Source organism: Haliotis rufescens, unplaced genomic scaffold (assembly GCF_023055435.1).
Source record: "Haliotis rufescens isolate VD_foot unplaced genomic scaffold, xgHalRufe1.0.p SCAF_9, whole genome shotgun sequence".
NCBI lineage: Eukaryota > Metazoa > Mollusca > Gastropoda > Lepetellida > Haliotidae > Haliotis > Haliotis rufescens.
Window position 1 is genome coordinate 38,377,787 of NW_025964383.1, and position 15,676 is coordinate 38,393,462.

The 15,676-nt window shown below is 39.2% G+C and overlaps 1 protein-coding gene across 1 annotated transcript; it reads right to left on the reverse strand.

Annotated features, from left to right (window-relative positions):
• Window positions 1–6,242: 6,242 nt before the first annotated feature.
• On the reverse strand, window positions 6,243–15,551 carry LOC124139554 (putative ankyrin repeat protein RF_0381). The gene is made up of 3 exons (XM_046506716.2): window positions 15,286–15,551; window positions 10,367–10,425; window positions 6,243–9,333 (listed from the first exon to the last, which is right to left on the reverse strand). The coding sequence occupies exons 2-3, from the start codon at window positions 10,383–10,385 to the stop codon at window positions 8,720–8,722; spliced, it is 633 nt and encodes a 210-aa protein (XP_046362672.1). The 5' UTR covers window positions 10,386–10,425; window positions 15,286–15,551; the 3' UTR covers window positions 6,243–8,719.
• Window positions 15,552–15,676: the final 125 nt, after the last annotated feature.

Genomic DNA, 15,676 nt, shown 5'->3' on the forward strand with positions numbered 1-15,676 from the left:
TAAAAACTGATGTCATTTCCTTTGTCTTAGTAAACAGAATAAGGAGTTTTGCTTGTGAACAATGTGGCCTGCCGAAAGATAAAGTTAAATAAATTGCATTGTTCAGGACTATTTTAATCATCCTAAAGTCTGGTTTGAATAAATATTGTGAGTGAGTGAGTGAGTGAGTGAGTGAGTGAGTGAGTGAGTATAGTTTCACGCTGCTTTTAGCACTATTCCAGCAATATTACGGCTGGGGACACCAGAAATGGGTTTCACACATTGTGCCCATGTGGGGAATCGAACCCGGGCCTTCAGCTTGCACACTCCACACACCCAAACAAAAAACGACAACAACAAAAAAACAACAACAACGACTTGGCTTTTTTAGTGTCATTATAAATATTATGAATGTTATACATCTAAAATTTGTCAGGGGCTTTACATTGTCATTTTTAATGTCAAACGACCTTTACCTTCGGTGGTATTAAAATTAACTCTTTTTTCTTTTGATTTTTGCATTTATAAGGTCGGCGGTTCCCTAAACCAAGCCCTACTGTAAAAGTTTCTGAAAGTAACCCCACGTTACTGTAGTATAGTTGGCTGGCCTGGAAGGCGAGATGTTGGCTCGTTACATCTAAGAGTGAATGAGTATGGCTTTACGCCGCTTTTAGCAATATTCCAGTAATATCACGACGGGGGACACCAGAAATGGGCTTCACACATTGTACCCATGTCGGGAATCGAACCAGGGTCTTCAGCGTGACGAGCGAATGCTTTAACCACTAGGCTACCCGACGCTCCTCACATCCAAGACCCTGGTTCGATTCTCGACATGGGTACAGAGTGTGAAACATGGCTGGAGTATTGCTAAAACAACATTGAAGATGCTCACGAATTCCTTCAGCTGTGCTGACCACGTGGCTACATATTTGTTCTATTAAACAGCTGTGCTGGATATACCGTAAACCCTGAATAAAAACATCGTGTTTAAATATTTCGAAAGATCCTTTGAACGGGCGTTTAGTCGGCGTTCTCTTTTTTTTCAGAGAAACGTTTGCGTCCTTTTTATTTGCAATTTGTATCAGATATATCCCCACGACGTTTCACAAGTTGTATTAAAGGATACATATCCAAGTAAAAATATATCGCCAAAAATATGTCAGGTGCTTAAGGATTTACGATATGCATTGTTTACCTGATACTTCCGTATAGCACGTTCACTTGATTGTATATATTTGCAAATATGTAAGTGAAGAACAATATGCATATAGCTGGCAGATATATTGTTACGATAATCAGAATTTCCTGAAACATATTGAATCTGATGAATGATATTCACTCATTTACTCACTTGTTGTTTCCCACCTGTTGTCGACTTGTCATGGTTTGCCGCCGGTATCAAGCTACACCGTCATTATAACATTGCCATTATACAATTGTCATTATAGTATTGTCATTATACCATTGTCATTATAGTATTGTCATTATATAGTATTGTCATTATAGTATTGTCATTAATAGTATTGTCATTATAACATTGTCATTATACCATTGTCAGTATAGTATTGTCATTGTAGTATTGTCATTATATAGTATTGTCATTATAGTATTGTCATTGTAGTATTGTCATTATAGTATTAACATTATATAGTATTGTCATTATAGTATTGTCATTATAACATTGTCATTATACCATTGTCAGTATAGTATTGTCATTGTAGTATTGTCATTATATAGTATTGTCATTATAGTATTGTCATTGTAGTATTGTCATTATAGTATTGTCATTATATAGTATTGTCATTAATAGTTTTGTCATTATAACATTGTCATTATACCATTGTCAGTATAGTATTGTCATTGTAGTATTGTCATTATATAGTATTGTCATTATGGCATTGTCATTATAGTATTGTCATTATAGTATTGTCATTATAACATTTTCATTTTAACATTGTCATTATATAGTATTGTCATTATGGTATTGTCATTATAGTATTGTCATTATAACATTGTCATTATAACATTGTCATTATAGTCTTGTCATTATAGTATTGTCGTTATAACATTGTCATTACAGTATTGTCAAACGACTATAAATACTCAAACATTACTATGTCCATAATATTCTTTATTTACAGATACGCTGTTAGAATAAATAAAAAAATCCAATTGCATATATGTATTTATATGTTCTTATGTGTGTGTGTGTGTGTGTGTGTGTGTGTGTGTGTGGTGTGTTCTAAATATAGTGAGTGAGTTGGGTTTAACGCCGCTTTTAACAGTATTCCAGTTATATCGCGGCGTGTCAGCTTAATGTGGGAGGAAAGCCCGAAGTGATGCATCTAAATACAGTGTTTAAATCCTACAAATATATACTACCAACATAAAATGAGGACACGCAAGTGAGTGAGTCAGGTTTAATGCCACTTAATGTTGCTCTTGGAATTACAAGCCATTCCCCCTAAAGGGCTACCCAACTGGGCCATGTTGGCTGGCGTTGGATTCCTGGCGTTCTCTAGAGTCCGGGAACGACCCACAGAAGCTCTATGGGGAACATGCCTGGTGATTTGTCAGGCCAGCTTAAAAGACGACTATGCTTGTCGTAAGAGGCGACTAACGGGATCGGGTGGTCAGGCTTGCTTGGTTAAAGCATGTATCCCAATTGCGTGGATTAACGCTTATGATGTCAATGACTGGATTTGCGGTAGCGCAGAATGTCTCTCGTTCGTGAAACTTATTCAAGGAATTCAAAACCAGCTAAACCATTTTTTGTACTGCTACATGATCTCAAAGGCATTGGAATACAAAACTAATTTCCCATGGATTGTGTGTGTTCATAACATACAAAATGATTTTGGACTGAGTGCAATATTTCATAAACCATGCATATGCTCTACAAATAGGCTGGTCTCAACGGTCGAACAGATACTTAAGGATCAGTTTATACAAAAGAGGAGGGAAGGTATGGAGTCGAGTACAAAGAGTATATATTATAAACACTATAAGCAAAATCCAAATTTTGAAAATTATCTGTTGCTCCCTAAAGGCAAGTACATGCCGATATTAAAATTTCGTACTCCAAATCACGACCTGCCCGTTGAGACTGGCTGATGGCAGAATATACCAAGAGAAGAAAGACTTCGTCAACTAGGAGATGGGTTTCACTGTCTTTTGAGATGCGAAGTTCTTCTCCAACAAAGAATTCTTCCTGTTGATGCCTTCACCACCTCCTCCTGCTGAAGGCGTTATCCCTGGCATGGGTATTAGTCAGTTGGCCAGGGGTGAAAAACAAGATTTTCGTTCCTACATTTTCTTTTTCTATTGCACAAAGGAGGTATCTGTACACAATTTTTATGCGCCGTGTTCAACCCTTGTACACCCCTCACTTGTGCAACATATTTGAAGCTATGCTCAAGGCTGGTCACCGCACGAACAACCTGTGCGAAAGTTGGATCTATGGAGCAGCAGTCTTACAGGACACCATCTCCCCACCATATGGAAGGAAAGTGAACATCTACAACAGGATGCTGCCCAAGTCCTCACGGTACTGCATCAAGTCGATGAAGGTCATCCCCACCCCAACCAAGAGAGAACCAACAGCTTGAAGAACCTCTGCCAGGCCTACGCTGATCGAAGGAAGTCTCTCGACCAGTTCATGCATTGCGTGTCAAAGAAGATCACACTTAGTTAGAATCCGTGTTTATCTGTGACAGATCCTAGATGGTGACATTTTAGTGAATATTCATGTTATAGTTTGTTAACTTGTATATACAGTTACTGTTTTTGTTGTTGTTTAGATCATTTTCATATTCCATGTGGGGAAAAATCAGTGAGGGGTATTGTCCGAGTGGGGAAAAGTCCATGTGGGGAAATATCATTGAGGGGTATTGTCCGAGTGGGGAAAAGTTCATGTGGGGAAATATCAGTGAGGGGTATTGTCCGAGTGGGGAAAAGTCCATGTGGGGAAATATCAGTGAGGGGTATTGTCCGAGTGGGGAAAAGTCCATGTGGGGAAATATCATTGAGGGGTATTGTCCGAGTGGGGAAATATCAGTGAGGGGTATTGTCCGAGTAGGGAAAAGTTCATGTGGGGAAAAATCAGTGAGGGGTATTGTCCGAGTGGGGAAAAGTCCATGTGGGGAAATATCAGTGAGGGGTATTGTCCGAGTGGGGAAAAGTTCATGTGGGGAAAAATCAGTGAGGGGTATTGTCCGAGTGGGGAAAAGTCCATGTGGGGAAATATCAGTGAGGGGTATTGTCCGAGTGGGGAAAAGTTCATGTGGGGAAAAATCAGTGAGGGGTATTGTCCGAGTGGGGAAAAGTTCATGTGGGGAAATATCAGTGAGGGGTATTGTCCGTTTTTAAACGTATTTAGAACTTAAACTCGCTTTAGGATGTTTAGTTTTTAAACATGTCTAAAGTTTAAACATGTTTAGAACTTAACGCGTTTAAAAATATTTAGAACTTAAACGTGTTTAAAGTTTAAAGGCGGTAAGAATTTAAACATGTTTAAAAATAAAGTAAATATACTTTGGCAATAGTCAAATATGGTGTCTAATATATATTGAAAGTGCAAATCCGATTCGCAGACACTTGCATTACACATATACCACCAGGACTTACAACGAACTTGGTTTGTTTGTTGTTTAACGCCGCACTCAGCAATATTCCAGCTATATTACGGCGGTCTGTAAATAATCGAGTCCGGACCAGACAATCCAGTGATTGACATCATGAGCATCGATCCACACAATTGGGATCAGATGACATACATCAACCAAGTCAGCGATCCTGACCACCCGATCCCGATCCCGTTAGACAGGCATAGTCGCCTCTTACGACAAGCATTGTCGCCTTTTACGGCAAGCATGGGTTGCTGAAGACCTATTCTACTCCAGATCTTCACGGGTCAAGACCTTTGTACAGCATTAACACAGAAATGTTTAACGTCGTGTCCAAGATTTTGCACTTTTATAGCGACGTGCGTGCGTGCGCGCGTGCGCGTCCGGACTGATGCCGATTTATAGTTCTAGCTGACTGAGAAACCATACCGCTGTTTAACATGAATACCCCACTCAGACACAGTACACTGACTCCGAGCCCCGGACGTTCCGCTATCCGGACGGACGCTCTACCTCAAGACCACGGAGGCGGTCATGTACGTTAAGAAGACATGTTTCCAATGTGTACCACTTAATGACAGAACTAACAATCAGTCAAGTATTACTACAGAGTGTCTTTATTCTTATCAAGATATGCTGCACGACATTTCCAAACTTTACCCGCTAATCCTGCATGAGACAAATGTTGCATCTCGAGTCATGGATCTATGACGTCACATGTGATGCGTTCATTAGCGTTTCAAACAACATAACAGTATGTTCGATTGTAGATCGAACCAATCTTACATCTCTTGAATATGAGTAATTCTTCATATATTAACCAACCTGGTATTTGCGTATCTTTTGGCGGTGAGTATATAAATATAATATAGAATATGTCATCTTCCCGAGGCAAGGGAGTAAACTGACTTTAAAAGTCCAATTTCCACCCTTGCCGAACTAGGCTGGAATTCCTGGGCTCGATCGTAGCGCCACCAGTGTCTATTACGAATTATGTCCCTTCTAAGCCTCTCCTCTGGACCAATCAGATTCCACCTCTTGTCTCGCTTGCATTTGCTTCAAACAAAATGGCGGCGCCCAGTCAAGACGATCTGTTGGATAACCAAGATCTATATTGTGATAAACGGGTCTTACATCGCGTAGCGCACCAAATCACGTGAGCACCTTACTTAAAAACATGAAAAGATTTGAAAAAATATCTGTTGACGCCAAGTTGGCAGTGCACATGCTTTGCAAATCCTTCAATCGACCGAAATCTGCATGACAGTTTACAAACCGGATTTCGATTTTATTGTGCGATTTTTATTGGAATGCATAGACTCGTTAGTCCAGCCAAAATGTATCTCCATAATGCCAGCCAACTTCGACAAGGGTGGAAACTGGCCTTTTTTTAGTCAGTTAACTCTCTTGCCTTGGGAAGATGAGAATATGTCAAACAATGACTGATTCAATCATTCATGCAGAAAAGTATAAATGGAGATCTATGTGCCACAGCAAAAAAATAAAGAAGAAAAAAAGAAAAGAAACGCGAACCACATTGAGAAAGGTGTTCTAATATCTCTTGAATATGAGTAAGTCTTCATATATTAACCTACGTGTGTGGTATTCGCGTATCGTTAGGCGGTTAGTAATTATCTATATATTGTCACATGTTATCAATAAAATCATACGGGTCACAGTTTTACCTTTTTCACTCACAAACGTTCAGCCATGTATCACCATCATGTATCACCAGTATCCGATTCTGATAAGAACTTGCATCTAGATCTCGGGTCCTGTGCAAAACGTTGCTCTTCTGACGAGTATTTTATATAATGAGGACGTTAGAGATTTTACGAGCGCTTCAGGTAATAGCTGTAATGTTTCCCGATGTATCGAGATATTGTCTGACCCACCATACCAGTACAAACAAGTAGAGATTGCTGCAGAGCATCAATTGTTCACCGCCATATAATGCCATATGCAGAGGAAGGAAGTGTAAGTTATGGGACGAGAGGACTGGAGTAAAGTACAAATTGGCTGTTATTAATGTAGTTATCTTTGAAAATCACAATAAAAGAAACAATGTCTTTAAATGGTCAGCACAAGGAAAACCAAGGCAAGAAAGCGCATAGCTGGGCCTGTCAAAATAATTTGTTACAAGTCCTATGTAGATAACACAAGAAATATCATTCTGAAAACATGCTTTGGCAGCAAATATCAATCTTTCTGGTCAAATTGTTGGCTGCATTAAATAAACCAATCTTTTGAAATAGTAAACACATTTTTTTTTAATGAATCCACTGTAAATAATCTTCAGTCCATTTGTAAAAATATGTTCACGCATTCAATAAGGGATTCCTATCTATCCAACAGCAAGTTAAGAACATACATACAGCTGTATTGGTCAAGTCCTCTATAAATATTGATAATTATCTTACATATTGTAAAAACAAAGCGCTATAAGTCACATTTCTCAAACTTTCGTTTAGGTAATCACAAACTAAAAAAAATAAACTGGTAGATATACAAAAACACTAACCCATTGGAACAACGTATCTGTGAAACATGTGATGTCTCAGAAGATGAACAACATTACGCACTGTCTTGTATAAAATACAACCAAGAAAGAGAATCACAAATAATCCTCAATCATCATAAAGAATTTGGTACACTCTGTTAAAAGGAACATTTCTTAATCATTTTTACCAACAGTTATACAGAAACAATTTCCAAGATCGGTTATCATATCTACAATTATAAACAAATTCCTTGTATGTTCAAACATTACCATAGTTTTGCTCAGTTCTCATAGTGTCTCCATACCATTATAATACACTTGTACCTGTGTGTTTTGCACTTATTGTGCATATATTTTCAAGTTTGTGATAGTGTTATGCGACCACTGTTTCTTCATGGAATGTTACACAATACATATCTCATCTAAAACATCTTTGTTGTATGATAGTTTGATACAGTTGTGTACGGGGGCACGGTTGGCCCAATCGCCTAAGGCGCTGTATTCGCTATGCAGAGTTGTGTCCCTTGGGCACGGCAGAAACCTATGACAGTGTGGTCGAATCCCGGTTTGCCTCGATTATGTTGTCAGCATTAACACCCGTTCTCGTGAGTTTCATCAAGTGGTGACCGTCTGAGACCTGCATCACTTCGGGCACTCCACCCACGTCAAGCTGACACGCCGTGATATAAGTGGAATATTCAAAGTGGCGTTTAACCCAACTCACTCACTCACTACTCTTGTGTACGGTTCCGTTTGGTTAGCTGGGTTTGTGCTGTGATTACTGCCAGTTTAAATTTGAAGTATGTTAAGAAGAATGTGACTATGTTCAACCCAAAACAACGTGAATATGTCATGCAACCATATTATTTTTTAGGAAAATAATTGCAAAGTACAGTCCAACCTGTTGATTTCCTATGTATCCAGAAGGAAAGCACATATGCGGTTGTAAAATCTCTATCGGAAGTTGAAAAAACTGTCAAAGCAATAAACCATGCAGAACCGTAAACCGCCGCATGAAACGGTATGAATCATACATTACATACAGTGAACTACTTGAAACAATACTGTGCTCAACTGTGCACCGCAAGCAAGGGAGATAATCACTCACTCTCAAGGATACGGCTTGAATAAGATACAATGTTCAGCATTGCTAGGTGAGTGCTTAATAAAGCTCTATACCATAACTACCATACAGCTAAAGGAGATAATCGCTCAACGCGCAATAGTTTATTCTTACAAAATATAGACCGGTTTACTTTATCGAAAGGAGATATATTTCCCCTAAACATTTTACGTCTTTCAAAAACAAAATGAACAAATTGAATGGATTATCTACATTAGGAAACATGACCAAATCACAGAATGAGACAGGGGATTGGTTAAAACATGTCCGGATTAAGTTACTTTCATTTCATTTCATTTCAACTCCAAATGTTTTGAGAAACCAATACGCGCTCTCCTTCAGTCAAAATTAAACTTACCATTATGATACATGTATAAGGAGGTCATATCAAAAATATTTACATTGTAATGTTTGACTGTTAATCTGCGAGCTAAGCCATTGTGTTAACTAATACTATTTGATATCATAAAGCCTTTCACGGTGAACACGTCACTCAATGTGACATCCTCGTGACACAAGGACTTCATATGCTGGATTAAATGTAAGACCATATCGTCTCGCTATCATGGCTGCTGTTTTCCCAGCGTTGTTCCTTGCGTTGATGTCCACCATGTCGTGTGAGAGGATGTAGTCAATCAGCTCCCCAGATTGTCTATCAGCAGCCAGGTGAAGAATAGTGTTACCTTTATAATCTACAAGTGACACATCCGCGCCTTGAGCCACGAGAAACTCTACAACTTCCACTTTCGTGTCTCCCAACACTGCTGCCCACAACATTGGGGTCATCCCGTCAGATCCTCTACTGTTGATGTCCACAACGTCCTGTGAAAGGACATACTTCACTATCTCTACATCCACACTACACGCCTGATGAAGGATAGTGTCACCATTAATACATTTTAGTCGGAGATCAGCTCCTTTACTCACAAGTAGGTCAAACAGTTCTTTGTGTCCATACTTTGCTGCCAACATCAGTGGTGTCATCCCCAACTCACCTCTCCCGTTGATGTCCTCACCAAGAGACAGAAACTGTCTCGCTGCCTCCATATCCCCCACTTGACAGGCGTAATGGAGGTCCGTGACTACACGGGCACTATCCTGTTCTGGTAATAAAAGGTTTACACACATTAGATAGCAGTAGGATTAGCTATAGTTAATATAAATAAGTACACATGAATACGGTTAAATACATGTATCCTGACATTGCTGATTTGTTTTGGATGAATTAGTCAAAACTCAAATTCTGCTTCATACCAGTGGTATTCAACAATAGAATTCAGCTACATTCCGAAAGTAGAGTGAGTGAGTGAGTTGGGTTTAACGTCGCTTGTAACAGTATTCCAGTTATATCGCGGCGTCTCAGCTTAATGTGGGAGGAAAACCCGAAGTGATGCAGGTCTCAGACGTTTACCACTTCGGTGAAACCCACGAGCACGGGTATGGTGCTGACAAACCTAGAAACATAATCGGGACGAACCGGAATTCGAACCAACAATCATAGGTTTCTTGTGTGCCCAAGGGACGCAACTCTGTACAGCGAATCGCGGCGCCTTAGACGTTACATAAAAAGACGACCGTTTATAGTTTGAAAATAAAACACGTACTTATATTTGAGCTAAGATTGGATATGAATGACAAACATTGTTTATGTATTCATTTTTAAATTTACAAACATTTGAGACATAGTCTAGCCAGCGTCGGCAGAATATACACAAAAAATCCCACTTTACTTCATTTTTCTCCGTCCAAACTTAAACATTTGGTGACAGAAGATGCTGATGGGACTGGCAGAGAAATTTGAGCTTCTCTGTTAACATATAAAGAACCTGCTTGAAATTAGGCCAGGTCATGCAATACAATAAACATGTAACAGGTATAGTTACACACAGACCATATGGTCCAATGTTTACGCAGGTGAACAACTGACTTGCCTTTGCATGTGTTTGTGACGGGTGACAACGGTGGGGCAGGATACGCTTACCTTTCCGCGACCACTTGGTTTCATCACAATTTGATAGTGATTTATAAACACACGCTTATGACATAGTCGGAATCGTACAATGGAGATTTTTTTTTTTATTATGGAACGGGTTATGTCGCTCATTTTGTGATATAATAGATGTGTTCCCACATTACCATGAGCCTTCTCTGCCATGATGACCACAAGTTTTGCCTATTAACGTTCAGGGGTAAATCTGTAAAAAGAAAAAAAAATGACATAATTTGATTTTTATAAAACGGCCATAGTCTCTCATTTGTTAATCCGTGGAGGATATGCGGATATCATTACCTTAGGATAATCTTCAAAAATGGGTAATCGATTTCCCTATATGTCTATGGTCAAGTTTTACACTCTTTATTAAGTCTGTACAGTTCAGATCTCCTGTTTGCAGCAATCTCATTAAAATAGCGAGAACTAAGATCTGAGGACATCCCATTACGGGTCACGTCAGAACGACCTTTAATCCAACCAATCAGAGCGTCGCTACCAGATCATGAAAGTGACAGAAGGAATGTGTTTTCTAATCATGCAACCTCGAAATATTTTCCAGAGGGTATTCCGAACGACAGTTACGGGTTTTATGATTATATCCATACAATCTTGGCCACCTGGAATCCATCTGACGTGACCCGTAATAGGATGTCATCAGTTCTTTGTTTAGCGGTAGCGAAAACTAAGATCTGAATTTAATGAGATTGATGTTTGCAGTAGTTTGCTTTTTGAAGTTTAAACTCCCAGCACACAACACGTAATCGTGATCGTGTGTGATCAGAGAAACAACAGAAATTTAATTTAATTTAACCCATCAACCGTAGTACTTTTTTCAGCTTATTGCATACATAAAAACCAGAATGCTGCAACAGTGGCTAGTAATCTATATATTAACGTTTTAAACCAACGTGGAGTTTATGAATATTCAAATGTTGACGAATGGGAATTATTCGCTACAACTCGTGTCTTTCAGGGAACTTGCAGAATTCCTGGCAGGAGTATCTCGATGGAAGACATTATATATTGAAATGCCGCCGATAAACCATGATAGACTTTCTATGGGTTTATTTTCATGGTTGAAAGGAACATTTAGACTTAAACAAAGAAAGAAAAACTCCATTTCTTCAAATGGGATTCAAGCTGACAAAACTGACATTTTAGTTAATTCTTGTTATGAAGCAGCAAGTCTAAAGGATGTATTTACCCAGGGAAGCGGGTATCTGATTTTAGAATACTAATTAGTCTGTATAATGAATAGAAAATATTGTTCAAATTACATGTTTTTTTTATGGTTATTTTAGTTTATATACTAGTAGTTGTCTGGATACGGTGTCGTACCTTTTACTTGTATCTTTCTAATTCGTCTTCATTTCACAACTTTGGAGTGTAATCGAACATGAGCTTCCTACGAAGATTTCAGGTGAGGTGAGGTGAGGTGAGGTGAGGTGAGGTGAGGTGAGGTGAAATTGGGTTTAACGTCGCGTCCAAGATTATTGCACTTATATAGCGACGTGAATGCACGTGTGTGTGTGTGTGTGTGTGTGTGTGTGTGTGTGTGTGTGTGTGTGTGGCTGCTTGTACTAGTCCGGACTGATGCCGATTTATAGTGTTAGCTCACTGAGATACCATGCCGCAGTTTAACATAAATACCCCACTCAGACACAGTATACTGACTCCGAGCCGACCAGTCCTTATTTTAGCCCCTTTATGCCGAGCGGGGGGCAAGGGTGGTCCTGATTATAAGGGTCAGACAGGGTTGAGCCCACACGGACTTGAAATTGCCTGTCAGTTAAAAACACGGATATAAAATGAGGTAGACGACCTCTCAAACCAAAATCATGTAGATCTTGTAAAATGCCTTGCTTCCAGGTAGTATCGTATGCTTTCTCTAGACCAAAGAATATTGATACTACGTGTTGTTTATTTACTATAGCATTTTTCACAAACGATTCTAACCGTACTAAATGATCTATAGTACTTCTTTTTTTTCCGGAAACCAAATTGAATATTAGTAATAAGATTGTTTGTTTCCAGATACCAAACTAATCTGTTATTTACCATTCGCTCCATGGTTTTACAGACACAACTGGTTAACGATATAGGGCGATAATTTGAGGGATCTGTATGATCCCGGCCAGGTTTTGGTATGGGGACAATAATGGCATTACGCCACGAAGCAGGGAAATTCTCTGAAGTCCATATCTGGTCAAAAATGTCTAAAAGGGTTTCGAGACATGATTCAGGCAAATGTTTCAAGAGCTGATAATGGATATTATCATCTCCTGTTGCTGTATCATGAGCTTGCCCAAGGGCAGTACGTAGCTCATGTAATGAAAATACTTCATTATAGTCTTCACCATTGTCCGAATTAAAATTTACTTTTTTCTTTTCCTGTTGTTTCTGATATTTTCTAAACTCCGGGACATAATGTGATGATGAAGAATGTTTGGCTAACGTTTCTCCAAGTTTATTTACATTTCAGTTTTATTAGTTAATAATTGATCACCATCCTTAAGATGCTGAACAGAAGATTTTGAGCCTTTGCCTTTTATTTTCTGAACCATGTTCCACACCTTGGACATGGGCGTACGGGAATTTATTTTTGGAGACATAGTTCCTCCAAGATTGACGCTTATTCTGTTTAAAAGCATGTCGTGCCTTGGCATTTGTAATTTTAACCCTATCCAAATTATCGACTGTAGGATGTCGGCGAAAATATTTTTCTGCTTTCTTCCTACACTTTCTGGCCTGTTTGCAGTCATTTGTAAACCATGGTTTACGAATATGGGAATTAGCAGAGGACTTAGGAATGGTTTGGTCAGCAATGTCATTCAGTAAGTCCGAAAACAACTGTATTGGATCTGGAATATTCTTGAAAATGTCATGTTTTAATTTGTCAGTTCACAGTACCTCGTATAAGGACCAATTGGCCTTGGTAAAGTTCCACCTGGATGACGTTGGCTCATCAGTAGGGTTAACAGTCTTAAGTATATTGGGAAAAGGATCACTCCCACAGAGGGCACCATGGACTGACCATGCAAATTCATTATACAAGTTAGAGTCTGTGAGTGACAGATCGAGGGCAGAATAAGTTCCAGTGGCTGGATGTAAATAGGTGCTAAATCATCATTAAAGATACATAGGTTATTGTCAGAAAGAAAATCCTCAATTATTTTTCCTTTATTATGAGCATTTGTACTTACCCACAGCGGATTGTGTCCGTTCAGATCACCCATGATAATGCAGGGCTTTGGAAGTTGATCATATAGATTTTGAAGATCAGACTGACGAAGATCAGAGGAAGGAGGGATATATAAGGAGCACAGCGTAAAAGCAATGTGTAGAGTCAGACGAACAGCAACAGTTTGAAGATTTGTATTAAGGGGGACTAGGCTATGTATGATGCCCTGCCACACCAGATAGTTGAGCCTCCTGTTGCTTTATCTCCAGGAGGAGAAAAGGAATGATAATCATTGTACTGTCTTAAAGTAAACGTATCTGTACTTTTGAGGAAGGTTTCTTGAAGACATTGTGCTGACGGCTTTAAATCTTGTATCAATAATTGGATCTCATTGAAATTATGTCTAAGTCCTCTGCAATTCCATTGCATTAGATTGGGCGTTTGAGTCATGCTGGCTCAATTGGAGATCTTTCACGTGAATGTGAGGAGGAACTACTCCTCTGCCTGTCCTGTGAGGACAGGGTGACCTCGATATCCAGAGCTCCAAAAAAGTTCTGTGGAGGGACTTCTGAACATGTAGGGACGGTTGTTGTTGGTTTTCTATTTAATTTCTTTTTTCTTTTCTTGTCAAAGGAATGGTGTCCGGTAGTGACATAGACGTTGCAGATTTATTCTTGGGCTGACTCTCTGTCTGAGAATTTTTCTCAAGCTGACTCTCTGTCTGAGAATTTTTCTCGGGCTGACTCTCTGTGTGAGATCCAGCACTGGACTGAGTGGCTAGGGAAATAGGCTGATTTATTGAAGCTGTTGCAACAGGTTGTTCAGACTTGACCCATATTAAGTCAGTCTGACATGAAATAGAAGACGTTGTTACAGAACGAGTGACTGCAGCAGAGTATGTTATGTTGGTATTGGGCAAGGCAAGTGTGAAATCAATACAAACCACCAATTTCAACTGATCCTGCGACACTAATCTTTCGCACACGCACGCACACCCGCCGCACGCGCGCGCGCACACACGCACGCACGCACGCACACACAAAAGGTTTTTATTAAGCCTACAATATTATTATTCTGGTGTACATTTGCTTCAATTTCAGAGGAGATATAAACAATACAGTGACACTAAATCCTACGAGACTAATCTTTCACACACGAACGAACGCACGCACGCACGCGCGCACACACACACATGGTTTTTATTTTGCCTACAATATTATTATAATGGTGTACATTTAAAAGACGTATCATATGCTGATGCTGCATACCACTTACTTGCTGCATGTCCAATGGTGTGATTATACATGCGGAAATGGCTTAGTAATAGTTAAAGACGACATTTTCAATATGCAAAGTTTCACTTAAATATGCCTTGTAGTTGTAATGAACATGTTGAAAAAACACGCGGACGGACTGACAACAGGACAGACAGAACATAATATAACGCACCCCAACATAAACTCACTTGACTTTCAATCAGGTGAACAAATAAAAGCAATTGTACGATTGCGACTATATCTTGCGACACTGTAAAGCAGAATCACGTTTTCAAGTAGTCAACCAAAATTGAATTATGTTTCCCTGACTGTTGATACCCTATCTGTGCATACGTTTATGATTTCCACCTAGTCACATATACCTGAGAAGCAGTAAAATGAATTAATATCATCAAGGTTTCAATATTTACTATATTTCTCTGTCAGCTTTGAGAGGAATGGAAATAATGAACCTAGAGCTTTATTAAATCTGCATCATGTGGTATAGTTTAAATGGAACAAATTAATAAGTATACAGATGAAGAATTTCGCTTGGCTGTTGATACATAAATACGAGATAAATAAGTGCTAATTTTACTTTCGGGAACACACACACGATACATACCTTCCTGCCGTGAGTCCCAGCAACTGAACACAATAAGCCGAGGTCTGTGCCTCGATGGATATTGATTTCGATTGCACAAGTTTTGAAGTGTTTAAACCGTCGCCAACGTGGTATCGATTTTGGCTATTGTTGAAAACTAGCTCTTCAAGGAAAGTAATAGTTCCAAGAAGAGTGACAATGCCATGCAAAGGCATCAGTTACTGTGCAGGTTAGACAGAACATCAAACCGTATTTGGTCTCAATATAATCCAATGATGTTAACAAAGGTTTTCGCCGAAGTATCATAACATAATGACCAAACGTAAAATATATTCAATATATAGACAATAACCCGAGGTATGTGACACGATGGACTCAGCTTGTGAAGTGTTTATACCGTCACCAATGTAAT